General features: G+C 47.9%; 1 protein-coding gene across 5 annotated transcripts; it reads left to right on the forward strand.

The window, feature by feature from the left end:
• The first annotated feature begins 1486 nt into the window (after positions 1–1486).
• IFI6 (interferon alpha inducible protein 6) lies at positions 1487–12092 on the forward strand. Of its 5 annotated transcripts, none has more exons than XM_053660649.1 (8): positions 1487–1597; positions 2443–2530; positions 2991–3092; positions 3439–3513; positions 3593–3742; positions 6657–6718; positions 10931–11051; positions 11848–12092. In XM_053660649.1, exons 3-7 carry the CDS (start codon positions 3023–3025, stop codon positions 11018–11020), a joined length of 447 nt encoding a protein of 148 aa, XP_053516624.1. In that variant the 5' UTR covers positions 1487–1597; positions 2443–2530; positions 2991–3022; the 3' UTR covers positions 11021–11051; positions 11848–12092. The 5 variants fall into 5 exon arrangements, with proteins under 5 accessions (XP_053516624.1, XP_053516623.1, XP_053516622.1 ...); XM_053660648.1 differs by lacking the exon at positions 10931–11051 and adding an exon at positions 2756–2852 and having other exon boundaries at positions 11848–12086; XM_053660647.1 differs by lacking the exon at positions 10931–11051 and having other exon boundaries at positions 11848–12083.
• Positions 12093–19766: the final 7674 nt, after the last annotated feature.

Genomic DNA, 19766 nt, shown 5'->3' on the forward strand with positions numbered 1-19766 from the left:
AGGGGAGAGAACACATGGCCAAGAGGAGGGAACATGAAGGTAAATGAAAAACCAAGGCTCACAGACACTGGTGACTTGCTGAAGACCACACAGCTAGTAAATGACAGAAGCAGGACTAGAACTTGCCCACAGGATGGAAACTGACTACCGGAAGAGGTGCTTTGGAAATTGCCTTGCCCAGGTAATGGCAGAGGTAGCAAAGGTTTCATTTCACCCAGAGACCCCATAGAGTCCCTGGCTCACTGGCTTTATCATTACAGGAAAATCACTAAAGTAAAAAAAGAGCTACTGATATCTGTAGCTAGTTCTACAAAGAAGGCTATATTCTTGCAGGAGAACACAAGACCCCTTGAAAAGGCCTTGAAGCAAAAATCCCTACCAGGTACTTCCTGGTATGATTCCTGAAATGCCTCACAGATTCCTTCTGACTCATCTGGCCAGTCTGCCTGGAATGTCAAAACTCCACAAGAAAGACCATATTTTGCCACGTATAATGTTCACTTTTTTGCTCAAATTTTTTAGGGAAAAATAAGGACGTGCATTATATATGGATAGTAGTAATTCCATACCTATATAAATGTTTTTTAGTCTTTTATTTATGCTTGTGCATTAAAAGTATAACCCTAGAAAGCAATAACAATATCCATATGAAAATAATACCTGGAATATGATAATTGGTTTTGTTTCTAAAGATAAATTAAAAATTAAAAACAAAAGATTTTTTTCCTGAAAGTTTGGGCTAAAAATGTGGGTGTGCATTGTACACAGCAAAGTATTGTAAATAACTTTCTGCATTAAAGTTATCTCTGCCTCCACATCTCTTTTTAGGTTTTCAGAAGGTGAATGGTTCTCAGGATGCTTCCCTCAAAGCTGCAAGCTGAGAAAATGGCCATCTAGAAGAGATCTTAACTAAAGATGATAACTGTGTGGACTAAACCAAGATTTGAGGGGCTCTGGAAGGTGTCTGCAGGGATTCTCCAGCCCAAGTCCTGTTCTGGTAGCCATGAAAAATCATCAGTCATGTGAGAATTTGAACTGGTTATAGGACAGAATAAACTCTTAATATGGATTTAAAATAATTTCAAAAAAACAGTATATGGTACTTCACAAAATTATTGTGGGATTGGAAGGATCATATACATAGAGCACTCTGTACAGGTCCTGGCATGCAGCAAGTGCTCAATAAATGGTAGGTGTTATTATTAACCCAATTGTGAAAAGCCTCTGGGCCCCAAGAGGAACTGGTTGTTGGTCTTCACTAAATCCAGCAGGACCCTGGATCCCACTGTAGTGTGACCTACTCTGGATGTTCAAAAGTCCCCTTTGAATTACATTTTTCTGCCAGCAGGGAGAACAGAGGGGTTGTTAGGAGAGATGGAGGAGAAAAGGAAACTCTGCAGAGGGTAGGAAATGGAAACTCAGACAGTGATTGGCCATCAAAGGGTGGGGGGGGAGGGGCGGGGCACAATTGGAATGTGATTATAAAAAGACAGCCTGCAGGCTGAGAGAGCAGCTGCTGCATCTCACTGCTGCTTGCATCCACCAGCAGGCTCCAGGCAGGAAGGTCGGGAAGATTCCTTCTCTTCTCTCCTCCAAGGTAAACCCAGAAATGATGAGGTATGGGTGTCAAGCAATCACCCTTTGCCATGCTACCTACCTGTGAGCCTCATGTCCAGAAAGCCAGGATGCCCATTCCTCAGGGAGACCACTTTTAATATCCCAGTCTAAGCCTGGTCTGAGGGGAGGGCTGGGACTTTTAGGGGGTTGAGGTGCAAAACCCCAAGAAGCTTTAGACTTCAGGTTACAGATACCATGTCAGCATCTATGGCCTTAACTGTCATTTCACTTTTAGGGGCTTTAGTTCCCCACCTGCAAAATGATAATCAAGCTACCTGACCTGCTGAAGGACTGCATGGTTTCTGAAACCCCTTGGTTGCAGGATCTAATGTGACACTGAGTTTGTCTTGAAGGATAAATGGAGTAATCTGGAATGGTTGTTAAAAGTGTGGGTTTGAGCATTAGTGGGTTGCAGGTTTAAATCTTGAATCTGCCACTTCTTGGCTGAGGAGACTTGGGAATATTAAACTCTCTGAGCTTCAGTTTCCTTGTCTATAACACATGGTTGAGAACAGCAGGACCTCAAGGTACTTCGTGCAGTTGTTATGGGTATAAATGACCTTGTGCCATAAAATGCTGAGTAAGTACTCGATCCTGAGGGTGGTGGAGGGTATTGTTAGTTTTTAATTTAAGAAAATTGCATCGAGCTGACCAAAATCACATTAGAGGTGAGTGTGGGGGCACATGCATTTTCCTACTCTGTGTTGTATGGAAAGAACATAGGTTTTGAATTCTGACAGTCTTGAGTGTGTGTCTTGGCTGCACAATTTACTGTGTGACCTTAGACAAGCTCCTTAACCCCTCGGTGCTTTCTTTCTATAAAAGGAAGTTGATGTGAAGACAATATTTGATGCCTGTAAACATTCAATGCATTGGATCAACAACCATTTTTAAAGAAAATTCCATGTGACAGGTACTGTTCCAAGTGCTAGGGTCATAGTGGTGAATAGTTTAAAAATCACAGTCACCCTCTAAAAATAGGCTCTATTAATACCCCCATCTTAGGAATAAGTAAATCGAGGCCCAGAGAAGCCCCCCCCTCCCTTATCCTACCCTGAGGTCACACAGGCAGTGACAGCAAAGTCCGACAAAGTCAACAACAGAAACCACAGTAAGGTTACTAGCTGATGTCATTCAGCCCGGGCCACGTGCCAGGCACCTTACCGGAAGGATTCCTCCCCCGATTCTCACGACCACCGGCTGAGGCGGGAACATCATCGCCGACGTGGCCGTGGGTAAATGGAATCCCCTGTGCAGGGATGCGGAGCACCTCGCTGCTTTTTATGGACTCATCCTCCAATCGGAAGGGAAAACAGCGGAGCGGGTGTGGCTCAAAAAATGGCTCCAGATCACTCCCGTTTTTCCTCCCCCAGGTCCAGCGACAAAGCCAGCGCGTAGCGCCACCATGCGGCAGAAGGTGATATCGCTCTTCTTGTGCTACCTGCTACTCTACACCTGCAGCGGGGTGGAAGCAGGTAAGGATCCTGCAGCAAGGGGACTTTGGTAGAAAGAAGGGGAAAGTTTCAGAACCCCTGGTTTAGAGATTCAGGCGTGCGTGCCTCTGAACGAGAGGAGCTATCACAATGGACAGCACAGGCTTGTCGTAGCCAGAGTCCCAGATTCAAATCTTACTCTGTCAATTTCTCCATTCTACTGACATTTGTTCAATCCCAGTTATGTGCCAGGTACGACGCCTTAGGAGAAAGGTCTCTTCCTTTTTGTGAGGTTCTCCCCAGCTCTTGGGCTGTTCCCCAGCTCTTGGGCAACAGAGTAGGGGACTCTGTTGTCTGCTCCACTCCACTTTGTCCGCTCTCCCAACAAGCACAAGAAAAGACTCCCAGGAGGACAGCAACTCTGGATTCTGGGACGCCCTGACCTACGTAGCAGTTGGAGGAGGTGGGTGTGGAAGGCTAAAGCTCAGGAGGTGGGGCGGCCCAGGTCGTGGGCGCTGCCTCACCACCTCCTCTTTCATCAGGGCTCCTGGCCATGGGTCTGCCCGCTCTGGGCTTCGGCGCCGCTGGCATCGCTGCCAACTCGTGGGCAGCCTCGCTGATGAGCTGGTCGGCCGTGGCGAATGGGGGCGGTGTGCCCGCAGGAGGGCTGGTGGCCACGCTGCAGAGTTTGGGTGAGTCGGGGCCCCCGGGACAGAGACACCAGTGCCACATGGCCCCCCTCTTTACTGTTCTGAGTCCTTTCCACAGGCCAACTCAGCTCTCTGAGGAGGGTATTCTTATTAACCCCACCACGCAGTGGATGAATTGAGGCACCAATTGATTCAATAATTTACTTTCCCAGTTGGCTTGCACTAAAGCCAGGATTCAAACCCAGTCAGTCTGATTCTTTGCGTTTAGCCTGGTGCCTCACTGATACTTTGACCAAGTCACAGCAAGCCTGTTTTCTCGTCTGTTAACCAGGATAATCATCCTCAATTTCACATTTATGAATCTGTGCAATCTCAGATACCCAGAGTAGCAAAAACCCAGAGTGACAGGACAACCCAATTCAATGTCAGACCAACCCTGGTCTCAACACCATGAAGGGAATAGATATAGAGTTCAGAATGATCCTTCTAAAAAAATGTACATTATATCTATCTCTATGTATCTCTCTTTCTCGCTGTCCCTCTCCCCTCCACTGTTTTCTTTGTCTTTTTCTTTCTCCCTCTTTCTCTCTGAGGACTCCAAAATCGTAGAGAAAAACCACCCCTGACAAACTGTCTCTCTGCCTTTCTGAAGCCTCCATCTTCTTTCAATTCTGGACGGTAAAGCCCAAGGAACCAGACTAAAAGAACAGAGCCCTTTTCAGAGGGGACAGAGGGGAAGACACAGGCTAGGTCATTCCCCAGCAGTGGGAAGTAAGGGGTGTGGGCCAGGCTGGGAGCAGCCTTGTGTTATACGATTGTTGTTCCCCCTTACCTGTGAATCCCCCCAGCACCCACAGAGATGTCTCCACAAAGGTAGCTGTTATTAGCATCATTAGTGACACCATGTGTTCACTGCAGAAGTGAAGAGAATGAGTTGTTATTTTGTCTTTTGCATCTCTGAAACACAGCTCTGTTTCGAGGTGGCAAGTTGAGGGAAGGGGGTGATGGGATTCACTTTGCGGGAGTCCCCTCCCCTCCCCAGCCCTCTGTTTCTCCACCTGAGAACGGAGAGGTTGGACTGGAGCAATGGTTTCCAGATTTTGGGATTCCCAGGACTGATGTCTGGGCTACAGGGTGCCAGACTGCACTTGCTTTACAGGGGCTGGTGGTGGCAGTACCCTCATGGCCAAGATTGGTGGGGTTCTAGGCTACACAGCCTACAAGTATCGAGAGAACAAGAAGTCAAAGGAAGAGGAGTAAGAAGCTCCCAAGACACCCATCCCTGCATCTTTCTTTCCATTACAGTCCAGATTTCTCTGTTACACTCGTGGGTGAGAGAGGTGAACAAGAAAATAAACTTCTCTCAAAAAACACTTTTCCTGTGAGTTGTCCTTGCTATGAGAAGCCCAGCAAGATCCTACTCTGGTTTACTTCATCCACACACCCCACCCTCACTTCCCCTGAAGCCAACCACAGCTCCTTGAATACAACCAGCTGATTTTTGTCCCTGGGCCTTGGCATGTTCTGTCCTTTCTGCCTAGAATGTCCTTTTGAAGCTCATAACTGGCTCAGATACTCCGCCCTCTGGGACTCTTCCTTAGCGCAGCTTCCTGCTGTCCCTGTCACACTAGGAAGGCTCAGGCTGCATTCCACAGTGGCACTGGGGAAGAAGAGCTCAGTCTGTTCTCAGTGAGAGAAGCTTCCAGCTACTTCTCTGATTAGGCAGAAACATAGACACAAGATCTCCATTCTCTGAAGAAGCACCAGAGTCGCCTCCCTCTGATGGAGAAGAGAAGGCCAGGCTTTTGGCTTGGGCAGAGTATGTAACAGCGGTTTTCAGAGGGCTCAGCAAGGCCTTCCTTCCCTCGGAGAACTCTGGGATCGGAGAGACAATTTGCATTGGGAGCATATGCCTTCTGAGTGGGAAGGGAAGGCCAGCCAAAGCCCTTGGGGAGATATGAAGTTTGGGAGGCCCGTCCAGGTGAAGCGGAGTGCCAGAACCTAGGCAGGCTGAGGTCAAAGAGACCCTAGAAATCAAATGTCAATAAAGGTAGGGCTGCTCCATCACTGGCAGAAAGAGAGACTCATGCTGTGGTCTGGTCTATGAGTGGACACCAGCCTCAGTGCCTGCCCATCTGAGGAGATCTGCACCCATGGGAAATGGCCATGTGTGACCCATAAAACCTTGTCACAAAAAGGCCAAGGCAGCTGTCCTCCCTTATAATCCAGAAGTTCTTCCATCACAAATGTGTATGGATGGCCCTGACCAGTGTGGCTCAGTTAATTGGGTGTCGTCCCACAAAGTGAAACGTTGTAGGTTGGATTCCCAGTCAGCACATGGGCCTGGGTTGCTGGTTTGGTCCCAGGTTAAGGCACATGTGAGAGGCAGCCGTCAGATGTTTCTCTCCCTCTCTTTCTCCTCCCCATTCCCTACTCTCTAAAAAAAAAAAGAAAGAAAGAAAATCTTTAAAAAAAAAAGAAAAGAAACACAAATGTGTATGGATGGGTGGGGAAGAGGGCCATCCTGCTTTCTCCTGCCCTCAGGTCCAGTGCCATCTCTGCAGATGGCAACTGGTTGCTTCAGCTGGTTTGCTCCAGGCCCTCAGAGAAGCACTTTGTAGAAAAGGTGCACAGGCGGCACCATCTTGCTGCGCAAATTCTGTCTCCATGACTTGTAACCAAGAACTAAGTTGGGCTGAGTCTCCTAACCTGATACTTACGATACAAACCTGAACAGAGTCCTTCCTGGGTAGGGCCATTCATGGCAGGGTGGGGGAGTGATAGAGTGGACTTCCGTCCTCAGACAGAGGTAGGGTCTCAAGTATCATGCTCTACTGAGGCCTATTAACTGCACCCCTGTTTGTCTATGGGCTTGACACCCCAGAGATGTTAAGTGTATGTCCTTCAGCCCCTTCACAGAGGGCACTGTGTATAAGTTATGTCTTCTCTCTTCCAGTGCCCAGAAGATGCCTGGCACACAGTAGGTGCTCAATGTATCTGGGCAGAATTGAAACTGAGGTTAGTCGCCTCCACTCCCATCTACCTGTCCTTACATGTTCCCCAATCTTCATGGAAAGGAGTACCCAGAATTCTTGTTCTTTCTTTGGGGCTCCTTTGATAATGCCCACTGTCACCACCAGGCAGGCGTAGGGGAGGGGGACCTGTAACCCCTTTAACACTGTGGTCCAAGTAAACACAGGCCCTTACCTTTCACTCAATATTCTCTAGCACAGAAGAGTTTGGAAATGAGGCAATGGAGAATAGTAGTTAGGGAAGTTCCTTTGGAGTTCTACAGACTTTGGTTCAATTCTTGCCCCCACAAGTTTCTTCCCCTCTCTGTGACTCAGTTTCCTCCTCTGTAAACTGAGAATGATAATAACACCTACCTCATGGGGATTTTGTTATGAAATCAGATGAATTAATGAACAGAGAGCATCTAGCATGATGCCCAGCACATAGTGAGCACTTTGTAAATGTCAGTGATTATTATGATTAGGAACTTGCATAAAGCAAAGAGGAAACAGCCAAATGCCAACCAGGAACTAGATCACCTAACTTTGGAGTCAGGGTTTATTCTCTGGGGCTCACAGACACTGTTCTGCTTTCCTCCCAAGGGTGAGCACCCTCCACTTACTCCCTTGGTGGCCTACTCACTTGAATAGCGTCAAGGCCAAAGAGAGATGGACAGCTGTGCCCTGGATTGTAGATCTGAGGCCTCAGCAGTTTTCAGGCTAAATGGCATTGGAGTGACTCGTCTTTAAGGGGAGATTCCACTGACCACAAGGTCCCTTTGGACACGTGCAAGATAGCTCCTTGCCTTCTTTATTTTGCAGGCATTTACTGGGCACTTGGCCTGTGCCAGGCACGGTGCCAAATGCTGAGGACATAACAGTGGAAGAGACCCTTTTTTAAAAATTTTTTATTTCTTTTTTTTATTTTTAGAGAGAGGGGAAGGGAAGGAGAAAGAGAGGGAAAGAAACATCAATGTGTGGTTGCCTCTCACATGACCCCCACTGGGGACCTGGCCTGCAACCCAGGCATGTGCCCTGACTGGAAATCGAACCGTGACCCTTTGGTTCACAGCCCGAGCTCAATCCACTGAGCTACACCAGCCAGGACAGAGACCCATTTCTTACCTACTTGGAGCCCACACTGCACAAACTGGGAGCTCCCAAAAGTATCCATGACCCCATTTCTCCCTCCCTGCCACCACGTCCTCATCCCTATTTCCTTTTGCCTGCCCTGGACCTTGTCAGCCTTCACAAAGCACAATCACCTTGTCTGCAAAGTAGGCAGAATGACGAACACAGAACAGAATTCACTGGTGCAACAAGTCAGGAGATGCTAATGCACTTTTAGACTCTTCCCTGGCAACGGCCTTCAGAAAAACGCATAGCTGAGCCCTGGCCCAGCTCCAGGGTGGGATGCCTCAGGCAGGTTACTTGTCCTCCCTGACTTCCAGCTTCCTCATTTTGTAAGAACCGATAGGGTTGAATATCATATTCTCCAGGACACTTCCTACTCTGACATTGCTGAGCACGAAACACATGCTTCTGAATCCCCCTGACCCTGTCAGATCCGGGCCTCTGAGAGTGAATTTTAATTCTGAAGCTGACAAAAGCCATTTTTTTTTGTTTGTTTTTAGAGAGAGGGGAAGGGAAGGAGAAAGAGAGGGGTAGAAACATCAGTGTGTGTTTGCTTCTCACATGCCTCCCCCCACCCCGCCCCCGCTGGGGACCTGGCCTGCAACCCAGGCATGTGCCCTGACTGGGGATCAAACCAGTGACCCTTTGATTTGCAGGCCTGTACTCAATCCACTGAGCTATGCCAGCGAGGGCTGACAAAAGCCATCTTGCTGCCAACTTTGGTACTAAGGTGGATGACAGTGCTGAGAAATGCCATGTTTGGTCACGAATGGGAGTGACAAGAAACTAGCAGGGCAGTTCCTCACTCTGAGGTCACACTCAAAGACAAGTCTGACAATAGTTCCCGTCCGTGTGGCTGACCTGATGGAAAACAATGCTGAGGTCCTCCGTCCATGTCATTTCTCCCTGGACCTCAGTGTCCCAGACTGTAAAATGGAGGAGGGGAGGAGTTGGAATCTCATCTAGACCTAGAATACCTTTCCTAAGTGCTCACATTAAGCTGTCACACTCTTTAATAAGGTCCCTCCATCTGGGGATTTCTTTTATTCTTTAAGATCCTCCCTAGACCCTTGAAAGTCAGCTCACTCCTGGCCCTGGCAGACCTCCCACAGTTCCATGGTGCTATGTGCTGGTATGACCACCAGGTGACAGTGCAATCCCATCCTGAAATCCTCAGCTTGCTCCGTCCTTCAGCAGCTCCACAATTACCAACAGCCCTCCCTGGGCCAGGCCCCATCAGGGATATTGGAGACTGAAATGAACCCAACCCTGCCCGTCTGCAGCAGGAGCTCCTGAAGAGCACGACAGTGGTCGATCCCGAGGAACCCTGCAGGGCCTGCCCTCTCCTCTCTCTGGGATCTCCAAACTCCTGAGCTTGGCCTTTCGGACCCTTTGTAAGAAGGTCTCACCTCCAGGGCCACAGCCTGAGCTTCTAGACCTGAGCCACAGGGATTAAAAGAAAACGAGAGAAGCACTTCACACACACGCTTCACTTGGCTGATCCGAAGAGGTTATGCTGGGAGCAGAGCATCCCTGGGCCCAGCCTTGAAGGTGGGACCATTTGAATGCCTTCCTAATTCCCATTTGAATGCCTGGTCAACAGGCACTGGAGGAAGCTGAAGCAAAGGAGGCCTGTGGCTTCCTGTGAAGAACTGAAGAACCACTTCCTTTCAGCAGATGGCTGTGGGGGATGGGTGAAGATTAGGAAGCATGGGCTTCCTGGCCCAGGGAAAAAGGAAGAGGACCCCAAGAAGGCCCCATGAATGAGGCCCCATGAAGAGGCCCAGAGCACCTTCTAGTCCTCTTCCCTTGGGGGTCTCCATGGAGCAGAGCGCAGACAGGCAGGGTCACACCCCTCTCATGTGGTGTGAAGCCACAGAAAGGAGAGTCAAGTTAGGGTCAGGCCCATTTGTATAAGGCCGGTAAAGAAACAGAGCCTTTGGTTACTCCAGGACGCAAGCCCGAGCTCCTAGCCCCAAGTACCAATCCACCCTCAGAACCCAGCCCCAGAGACCCAGCCCCAACTTCCCAGCTCCAAGCACCAGCTCCTAGTGGGGTTTCCAGTGCCCAGACAGAGGCTGGCAGGCCCCAATGGCTCTTTCACTGCATGCAGGAGTGGCCCTGTAGGAGAACTTGTCCCAGAATGTATTTACTGGACTCTTTCCCTGTAACCAGCACTAAGGGAAATGCCAGCCCAACCATGATGAATAATCACAAACCCCAAACTGGTACAATTTTACTGCTTTTGTTCTATTTGCACATACATGCTTGTCCAGGATGGCACCCAGCCCCCACTCACCCATACCCCCCCATTGGATGGAGCACCAGACCTCCCCAACAGGGAGAGGAGCAGGTCAAGGCCAGGGAGGCCTCTAGAAATCAGCCCTAGGCAGAGAGGCAGGGGCTTGACTTGGGGCTACCACCCCTGAGCCTTACTGCACGACTTTGTCTGGGCCTCTACCTCGCCTCTGTCTGGCCAGTGGACAGCCCTTCCCTGCCTCCTTCAAGGGGTGGTTGTAAGGAGGACAGAGCACCCATCTGCCAGGAGCACAGTGTGTTTCAGTGGCTCCAGGTGCCAATGTGAGGAAGAGGCAAAGGGTCTTCACTCAGCCACAGTTTCTCACCCATTCTCTTGGAACCCATCACCTCAAGCCCATTACTCCCTCAATCTTCCCCACTTCAGGCAAAGGCACCTTCTGGCATTCAGGTACCCAGGCCAGACATTTCCCCAAAGGCTTTCCCCCCGTGACTCTCCAATGATGGCTCCTACTTCACTCTTTTTCCATTCAAATGTCACCTCTTCAGAGAAGCCCTCCCTGACTGCTCACTTTAGGCTTCTTTGTTCCTCTCTGTCTCAGTGGTTCCCAAATTTATGTGCACCTTGAAGTTACCTGGAGGCTTCAAAATGTACCACGGCTTCAGAAACCTGTGTCTCACCCAGAGAGATTGTGATTTAATTGGTCTGGGGTGCAGCTTGAACTATGAAATTAAAAAAAAAAAACCTCTACGTGACTCTAACGTGCAGACAGACAAGTGTGGGAACCACTACCCTAGCATATCACCCTGTTTTAATTTTCTATTACAGGCCAGTAAAGAAATGAAGGTTGGTTACTCCAAGAAGCTGGGCCAGGTACCCAGCCCCAAGCACCCAGACCCACCGTGTTACATATGTTAACTCATTTAATTCTTACAACAATCTTTTTCTGGTAATTAAAAAAAATGTATTGATTTTGAGAGAGGAGGAATTTGTTGTACTTATTTATGCATTCATTGGTTGATTTTTGTATGTGCCCTGACCCAGGATAGAACCTACCACCTTGGTGTATCAGGATAAAGTCCCAACTAGCTGAGCTACCCAGCCAACACTTCTTGGGTGTTCCTAAGATCCTCATTTTACAGATGAAGAGATCAAGGCAGAGAGAGGCTGAATAACTTGCCTAAGGCAAACAGCTAGCAATTGATGGCCAGGATTTGAACCCAGATAGTCTCTCTAGAATGATGTCTGGCAACTAGAGGGACTCTATAAATAATTGTCCGATAAAGGAATGACTTAATTTTAATCTCTGTCTGCCTCACCCACCTCCCACATTCAATCCAGCAACCAGCCAGCCAGTAGATTCTATCTTCTAATTAATTTTTGAGTCTGTTCATGACTGTCTACCCACATGGCCCCCCTCTCCTCATCTAATTTCTTCATCTAGTTTGCCACCCTCAGGCTGAAGGGCACCTACAAGATCCTCCGAACAGATCTCCCTGTGTCCACTCCTGCCCTGTGTCCACGGTCTATTCTCCACAAGTGGCACCTCCAACCAACACTGCTTAAAGTCTCCCTGACCCCCCTCCCCACGTGGCTGCCATCACACTTAGAATAAAATTTTACTTGCTTACTCTGGCCTTCAAGGCTCGAGTAACCTACTCAGACCTCCAGAGCCTTATTTTACCTTGCTTCCCCTCCCCCAACTCTTTTCCAGCTATACTGACTGGTCTCTTTTTCCTTCCCAGGACTCTCCAAGTGCCTGCCAATCTCAATGCCTCTCCACAAGCTCTTCCTTCTGGCTGGAACACTCTGGTTGCTTTAGGAGTCAGCTCGAATCTCACTTCTCCAGAAACCTGAGCCCCCAGTCTAAATGAAAACACACCCTTGCTCTGGCTGGGTGGCTCAATTGGCTACAGCATTGTCCCCATACCCAAGGTTATAGGTTCCATCCCCTGCATCAGGGCACATACAAGAATCAACCGACGAATGCATAAGTAAGTGGGACAACAAATCAATATCTCTCTCTCAAATCAATAAAAATAAATTAATTAATGCAACACTCCGTTATTCCAGCAGCCGGTACCTTATGTTCCAAGAATTGATCACGATTATAGTAGATGCATGATTAGTGTAAGCATTTGTTACTGTTAGACTTCCTCACTAGACTCACTCAGGGCTCACCATGATTTATCGACAGCACCCAGCACAGCACCTGGCACAAAGGAGGCCTCTGATAACTTTGGATAAGTGGGTACACAGATAGATAGTGGGTGGATGAGGAGCAACTGACTTAATACATACATTTAAAATTAGGAATCTATTCTCCCTGCATGTATTTCTCGGGTCAGTTATATGTGTAATTCACAGGGTAGTCGTTTATCACCCTTTCAGAGTCCCCACCCTCTGGTTCCCACTTTGGCTTTTCCCAGACAAGACCACTGGGCGGGGCGTCCAAGGGCGTCCAGGTTCCTAACAACGCGGAGGGAGGCGTGCCCGAGTCAGCTTCGCTTCCTGATTGGCCGGCGCTGACGGCAGCTATACTTGTTGTCACTGCGGTTGGAGTAGACTCCGTGGGAGTAGAAGGCGGGGAACGCCTGGAGGCTGTGGTGCAGCAGCGCCAGCTTCAGAGCGTTGGAGGCTCCCAGGGGCACGTTCACGTACCCTGCGGGGCAAGAATAGGCGCTAGTTGCAAGGCTCGCCCGGTTCTGCTGGGAGATGATGGGACGGTCTCTGCTGCTGGACGGATCCCCGCTGCGGGTGGGGCAAAAAAAAATGTAACCAAGCCTGCGGTGCTCACTGGAGCACAGCTATTTCGGGCTTCTGACCTCGGTGAGGAAAGTCCCCGAAACACAGCCCTGCCCAACCCCTCACTCTCCTAGACACGCTCCACCTCTTCCCCACACCCCCGGACTCAGACCCAAAAGAGTTTCAGGATAAGGAATGTGCAGGTCTGGTTTCTACTCCTAGCTCTGCGTGACCCTCAACAAGAGTCATGCCTTCTGGACCTCAGTCTGCCCCGTACTAAATAATGTGGTGTATAAAGTGACCAGCACTGGACTGGCACATACTGGGCGCTCAGTAGATACTAGTTTCTTTCTTTCTGGCCCTGACCCCACCACTGACTTGCTGCGTGGCTTGGAGCAATTTCACTTAACCTCACTTCCCCCGCCCAAGGATGAAAGAATTGTCCTTTCAGCCCCCAAGGTCCTGCCTGCTAAGACTTCTTGAGTTACTGAGTTAGCGATGAGCAGTGACCAAGCCCCACCTCCTGGTGTCCCTCCTCCGAGGTTCTTCTGACAAATGAGCTTCCTCGTCCTCCCTGAGATGGCTCTGATGAGGTTGTGCTTAAAATGGCTGCACTCCCCCAGAGGTTCTGCACAGTCCTAGGGTCTGTAGGGACTTACTTTGAAGGGTGTCTCAGATCACCTTCCTTAATATTCCTACCAAGGGTGGGTCACTCTCCTGATTAAAACCCCTCTGTGTCTCCCTATGGCCTTCAGGCTGCTCAGCAAGAGTCACAGGCTCTCGGGTCAGCCAAGCCCCATCCTCTCTCTCCCAGTCAGGCTCTAGCTGGACTGAGCTGCTTCCAGCTCACTTTCCCCTCCTCCAGGTGTTTGCACAGACAGTCCCCTCCCAGCCCCAACCTCTTTCACCTTACTAGCTCCTCACCTTTGACTGTCATGGGACAAGAGTTAATCCTGACCCTTAAGATGGGTCCCTGCTCATGTGAGGACTTGGGACTCCTCACCCAACCAGTTCAACCACCACCCTTCTTACTTCCTGTCCTCCAGCCACGCTGACCTTTCAACTACTTAGAAATGCAAGGCTCTTTTTTTGCCACTGGGCCTTTGTGCCTGTTGTTCTCTCAGACCTAAATTCTCCTCTCTTCCCTACTTAACTCACACTTGTCCTTCAAACTCGGCTTAGAAATCACTTCCTCGAAGTGGTGGGGGGAAGAGGTTCCTTGACAAGTCTTTCCATAACAAGTACATACTTTGTAGCCACTATTTAACATCTCTCACCCCTCTTAGAATGTAAATTATGGGATAGCAAGGATGCTTGGTCAGTGGATCCTCCAGTGATGGGCACAGGGCCTGGAGCAAAGTAGGTTCTTAATATCTTATTGAATGAGTGAGTGAATCCTTGCCCAGTTCTTGCCAGTCTCTACTTACATACCTCAGAGGTAGGGAGCTTACTACTTGTGAAGGAGTCTATTCCATCTGCCCTTTAGAAGGCTTCCAATTCCTGCCCACCCCCAACCAATGCTCAGGAGATTCCCTGGAACTGAGGCACGAAGTGAGTGAGTACTTTGAGGCCTTAGTGCAGAGCCAGGTTTCACCCACCTGTCCTGAGGGCTCATGCCAGACTCATCTGGCCCTGATAGGGCCCATAGGTGGCAGCACTGACCAGATCCCCCACAGCCTGGATCCACTGTAGGCCTGGGACTTGAGACACCATCATAGCTTATGTTCTTTTTCACCTAGGAGCAACTGATCACCTCTGCTGGGGAGAGGGACACCAGCAACCTAATTTGAGTTGGTGGAGGCCAGGAAGGAAGTGGTGGATTCCTACTGCCTCATTCAACCTCCCTGCTAGCCCTCTGTGGTGGAAGGTGCTGTTCCCGTTTACAAATTCACAAACTAAGGTTTCTGGATGAATCCTATTTACCTGATGTCACACAGTGGGATAGTGGCAAAGAGGCTGAACTTCAAAACCCAACCTCTTTCCTCTGCCTCTCAGCTTGGTGCCGCTTGTCTACCTGCCCTGTTCAGAGCCCATTCTGCCCAAAGCATCACGAGGTCCTGAAGGGATCCATGGCTCCTGCTTCCCACATCTGGATTCCACCCCTACTGGGGCCTCAGCAGCTACACCTGGGCAACAGCTAAGGGCTGGCTGAATACCAGGAGACATCTCTTCCTTCTGCACTTGGTAACTCCCCAAAAGTGCAGAGGGACCCAAACCAAAATTAGGTCATGGCCAAGGAGCTGTCTTATAAACACCAAACTCCTGAGACAGCTTAGCCACTTATTTGTTGTATGACCTTGGCTGGGTTCCTTCCCTTCTTAGGGCTTCAATTTATCATCTGTGAAAGGGGCATATTATCCCTTCCCAGGGCCTCGGTGTGCCAGAATTCGGAAAAGCAGCTGATTCTCTCTTGCCACCTCACCCTTGAAACCTCTCACCTTGGAGAAAAGAGGCCCCCTCCAGGGTCCCTGTGGTGGCAGGACCCCAGCGCGAGCTGCACATAGCCTAGTCTTTGATGGGGGTCACAGATCCTGGGTAGGGTGGGCACTGAGTTGGGGGGCTCAGTTTCCCCAGCTTCAGCCCCTCTCCACCTCCCTCTGTGCTGTGCTCTCATCGCGTCTGTTCCCTCTACTATCTGTGGCCTTTGCAGAGCCATTCCCCAGGGGATTCTGCCTCTCCTGCCTCTTCCTGTCTGTTCTCCCTCCCTTTTCCTCCCACAAATGTTTATCCATGCCTACTCTGTGCGTATATCAATCACCAAGTAAGCTCAGTGCCTGTCCTTGCAAAACTCACAGTCTTGCAGGAAGACAGACAAAGAAACGAAGTTACAATTTATTCACCCATCCCCAATCCTGTGGCCTTCCCTGCCGCTGCCCTCACCGGTACGGGTGCAGCCTGCTCTGCGCACTGCAGTCTGAGCCATTTTGTTAAAACGGAGGTCAGAACATGTCACTCTTGCCCTCCCATGGCTCCCTATCTCAAAGGAAAAGCCAGTGTCCTTGCTGTGACCTGCAAGGCCTGCAGGATCTACCTCATCGCCTCCCACTCTCCCCTCTGAACACGCCATTCCAGCTGCACTGGCTGCCTTGCTGTTTTTCAGCATGCCAAGCGTGCTCCCGCCTCAGGCCTTTGCATTTGCCTTTGGTGCTGCTGGGAATGTCTTCCTCCAGGTATCCATGTGGCCTCCCTCCCTTCACTCAGGCATCTCTGCCTCATCCAGGGCCCTTCCCAGCTGTGCATCTAAATCCTACTCCCTTCTTGCTTTCTGTCCTTTGATCTGCTTTATTTTTTTTTCTTGGCACTAACAAGTGACATATAATTATTTGTCTGTTCCCTGAAGTAGTAGAAATCTCATGAGATCTCCTAAGGTTCCCCACCCCTCAGGAAAAAAGAGACAGAGAGGAATACAAGGAAATCAGAAAAAGAAAAGACAACACTAATCACCTTACTACTATATAATAATCATATTTAAAGCCGCAATAATGAAAACAACTTGATTTGGGTGCAGAAAGAGACAAACAGACCAATGGACTGGAATAGAATTCCAGAAATAGACTCAATTGTACAGATTTTGTATTGGATAGATTTGATAAAGGTGGCATCTCAAAGTGGAGAATAGACTCTCTAATAAAACAGTGTTAGGACAACTAGGTAGCTAACTGGGAGAAAAAACAGACCTGTTTTCCCATTGAGTACCAGAATAAGCTCCAAAAGGAATCAAAGACTGAAGTGTTAAAAAATGAAAATGAAAATAAAAGTTTAAAAAAAAAACAGAAAAGCACTAGAAAAAAAACATGAGATAGTCTATAGTATCATAGTGGGAAAAGTCTAATCATAACTCAAAAGCCAAAAATTCATTTAAAAAGACTGATAAAGTCAACTAACTATATAACAATCAAAAACTTTTGCATTGAAAAACACTATAAATCAAGTCAAAAGACAAATGACAAACCAGAGGAAAACACTTGCAACTCAGATCACAGATAAAGAGTCATTTATAAAGAAATTATTAAAAAGACCTGGAAATTCGCTCTGGCTGGTGTGGCTCAGTGGATTGATCACTGGCCTGTGAACCAAAGAGTCCCAGGTTCGATTCCCAGGCGGGGCACATGCCTGGGTTGCAGGCAGGTCCCCAGTAGGGGGTGTGCAAGAGGCAAACACACATTGATGTTTCTCTCCCTCTTTCTCCCTCTCTTCCCCTCTCTCTGGAAATGAATAAATAAAATCTTAAAAAAGAAAAAAGACCTGGACATTCATGAAAAGGACTGACAATATAATAAAAACAGGCACAGGATATGAACTGACAGTCTCCAGAAGAGTAAGTACAAATGTCTTCTAAGCACATGAAAAGGAGCTTAAAGTCACTTGAAAGAAATGAAAATCAGGAAAACCACTCTGGGATATCAATTCTTACCGGTCTGGCAAAAAATCCAAAAGTTTAATACTTAAAAGTTTAAGTCCATCTACTCTGTGGGCACTTCTGTAAAAAACCAGTATTCTCACACATGTCCTCACAGAGTACTCTCCCCCATGCAAATATAAGTTGGTGTAGGCCCCCAAAAAGGGCATTTTGGCAAAAGCTATCAAAATTATAAAAGCATCCAGATATCCTAACTTCTGGGAATTTGCACTTCATATATGCTTGCACAAGTGCATAATGAGGTATGCACAAAGTTGTTCTCTGAAGCACTGTTTGCAATAGAAAGACTGGAAAGAACTCAACTGTCCATTACTAAGGGGTTGTGTTAGGTAAAGCAGTTTGGCCAGTACATGGAATACTATGCAACTATGAAAAAGAATGAGGGAGATCTGTGTCTCCTGATCAGAAACGTTCTATAAGGGATATTAAATTTAAAAAGCAACATGCAGCCCTGGCTGGTGTGGCTCAGTGGATTGAGTGGGGGACTGCAAACTGGGAGGTCACCGGTTTGGTTCCAGGTTGGGGTGCATGCCTGGGTTTTGGGCCAGGTCCGTGGTGAGGGGGCGCCATGTGGGAGGCAACCAAACATTGATGTTTCTCTCCCTCTCTTTCTCCTTCCCTTTCCTTCTCTCTAAAAATAAATAAATAAAATCTTTTTTTAAAGCAACATGCAGAACAGCATATATGATTTCGCCTTTTATAGGAAAAGGGGGGATTGTATATATATTAATAATATATTCATAATCTGACTGATGGTACCATAACCAGTGATTCAGAGCACAAACTCAGAAGCCAGACTGCCTGAGTTCAAATACACATTCTGGTACTATACTAATTTATACAGTGTCCCATCAAAATTCATGTCTACCTGGGACCTGTGGATGTGACCTTAGCTGGAAATAGGGTCTTTGGAGATATAATCAAGTTTATATGAGATCATACCTGATTAGGTGGGCCCTAAATCCAATACGACTGGTGTCCTTATAAAAAGAGAAAAACTTGGTCACAGAGACAGACACATAGTAGAGATGCCAGATGAGGACAGAGACTGGGGAGGTGCACCTACAAACCGAGGGATGCCAAGGATTGCTGGCAACCACCTGAATCTAGGAGACAGGCATGGAACAGATTCTCCCAAAAGCCTCTTAAAGGAGCAAACCCTGCCCACACCCCAGTTTTGGACTTCTCTAGGACTGTGAGAGAATAAATTTTTGTTGTTTGAAACCCCCCAGGTTGTGGGGATGGCACCCCTAGGAATCTAATACAGCTACTTAGAAACTGCAATCTTGGCCAAGTTATTTAACCTCTCTGCGCCCTAGTTCCTCATCCATAAAATAGGGATAATAGTACTCACCTCCTAGGGCTGAGGTTCTAAGGATTAAATGAGTTAACCTTTTCAATAATTTAGAATAACGCCTGACACATAGCAAGTGCTATATAAATGTTAACTACGCATATGCTTGTGTTTACATAAAGAAATCCTGGAAGAACAACCATGAAACTAATACATGCGGCCCTGGCCAGGTAGCTCAGTCAGTCGGAGCGTTATCCCGCTACACCGAGGTTGAGGGATGAATCTCCGGTCAGGGCACATACTCTAGGCAACCAATGAATGCATAAATAAGTGGACCAACAAATATATCGATGTTTCTCTCTCTGTGTGTGTCTCTCTCTCCTTTCTTCCCCCCTCTCTAAAATTAATTCATAAATTTAAAAAATAAAAATAAGAAAAAAATCTAATACATGTGGTTGGCAGAAGGGAAGGAATAAGGAGATGAGGGGTAGGTGGGAGCAAGACTTTGCAGTGTCCAGGCTTTTTATATGTTTTTCGTTCTGAACCATATAAATGCACTATTTAAAAATTAAATTAAAAGTTATTTTACAACACAAATCATATTACTGTCCTGCTCAAAACCCTCCAGTGATTTCCCATATATTGATAACAAAATCAAGTGTCCTTACTGTGGCTGACAAACACCCACCAGGAGGTGAGCATGCCTCTCCATAGCCCTCAGTTCCTCGCCCCTCACTCACTCTCCTGTAGCCTCGCAGGCGGCCTTGCTGCTCCTCCAGGCTGCCATGCACACGCCCACCTCAGGGCCTTTGCACCAGCTGTTCCCTCACTTCATGCAAGTCTCTGCTCAAAGTCACGGCTGCAAAGATGCTGTCTCTCACCTAAAAATAGCAAAAGAAAGAGAGAGAGAAGAAAAAGAAAGGAGGAAAGAAAGAAAGAAAGAAAGAAAGAAAGAAAGAAAGAAAGAAAGGAAGGAAGGAAGGAAGGAAGGAAGGAAGGAAGGAAGGAAGGAAGGAAGGAAGGAAGGAAGGAAGGAAGGAAGGAAGAAAGAAAGAAAGAAAGAAAGAAAGAAAGAAAGAAAGGAAGGAAGGAAGGAAGGAAGGAAGGAAGGAAGGAAGGAAGGAAGGAAGGAAGGAAGGAAGGAAGAAAGGAAGGAAGAAAGGAAGAAAGGAAGAAAGGAAGAAAGGAAGAAAGAAGCAGCTCAA

Source organism: Artibeus jamaicensis, unplaced genomic scaffold, assembly GCF_021234435.1.
Source record: "Artibeus jamaicensis isolate MK-2021 breed Jamaican fruit bat unplaced genomic scaffold, CSHL_Jam_final scaffold_847, whole genome shotgun sequence".
NCBI lineage: Eukaryota > Metazoa > Chordata > Mammalia > Chiroptera > Phyllostomidae > Artibeus > Artibeus jamaicensis.

Coding starts and splice junctions, on each gene's coding strand:
- IFI6 (XM_053660648.1), top strand. CDS start 3,023: ATGCGGCAGAAGGTGATATCGCTCTTCTTGTGCTACCTGCTACTCTAC. Junction 3,514..3,592: donor CTACGTAGCAGTTGGAGGAG/GTGGGTGTGGAA, acceptor CTCTTTCATCAG/GGCTCCTGGCCATGGGTCTG. Junction 6,719..11,847: donor TGGGCAGAATTGAAACTGAG/GTTAGTCGCCTC, acceptor TTTCCTTCCCAG/GACTCTCCAAGTGCCTGCCA.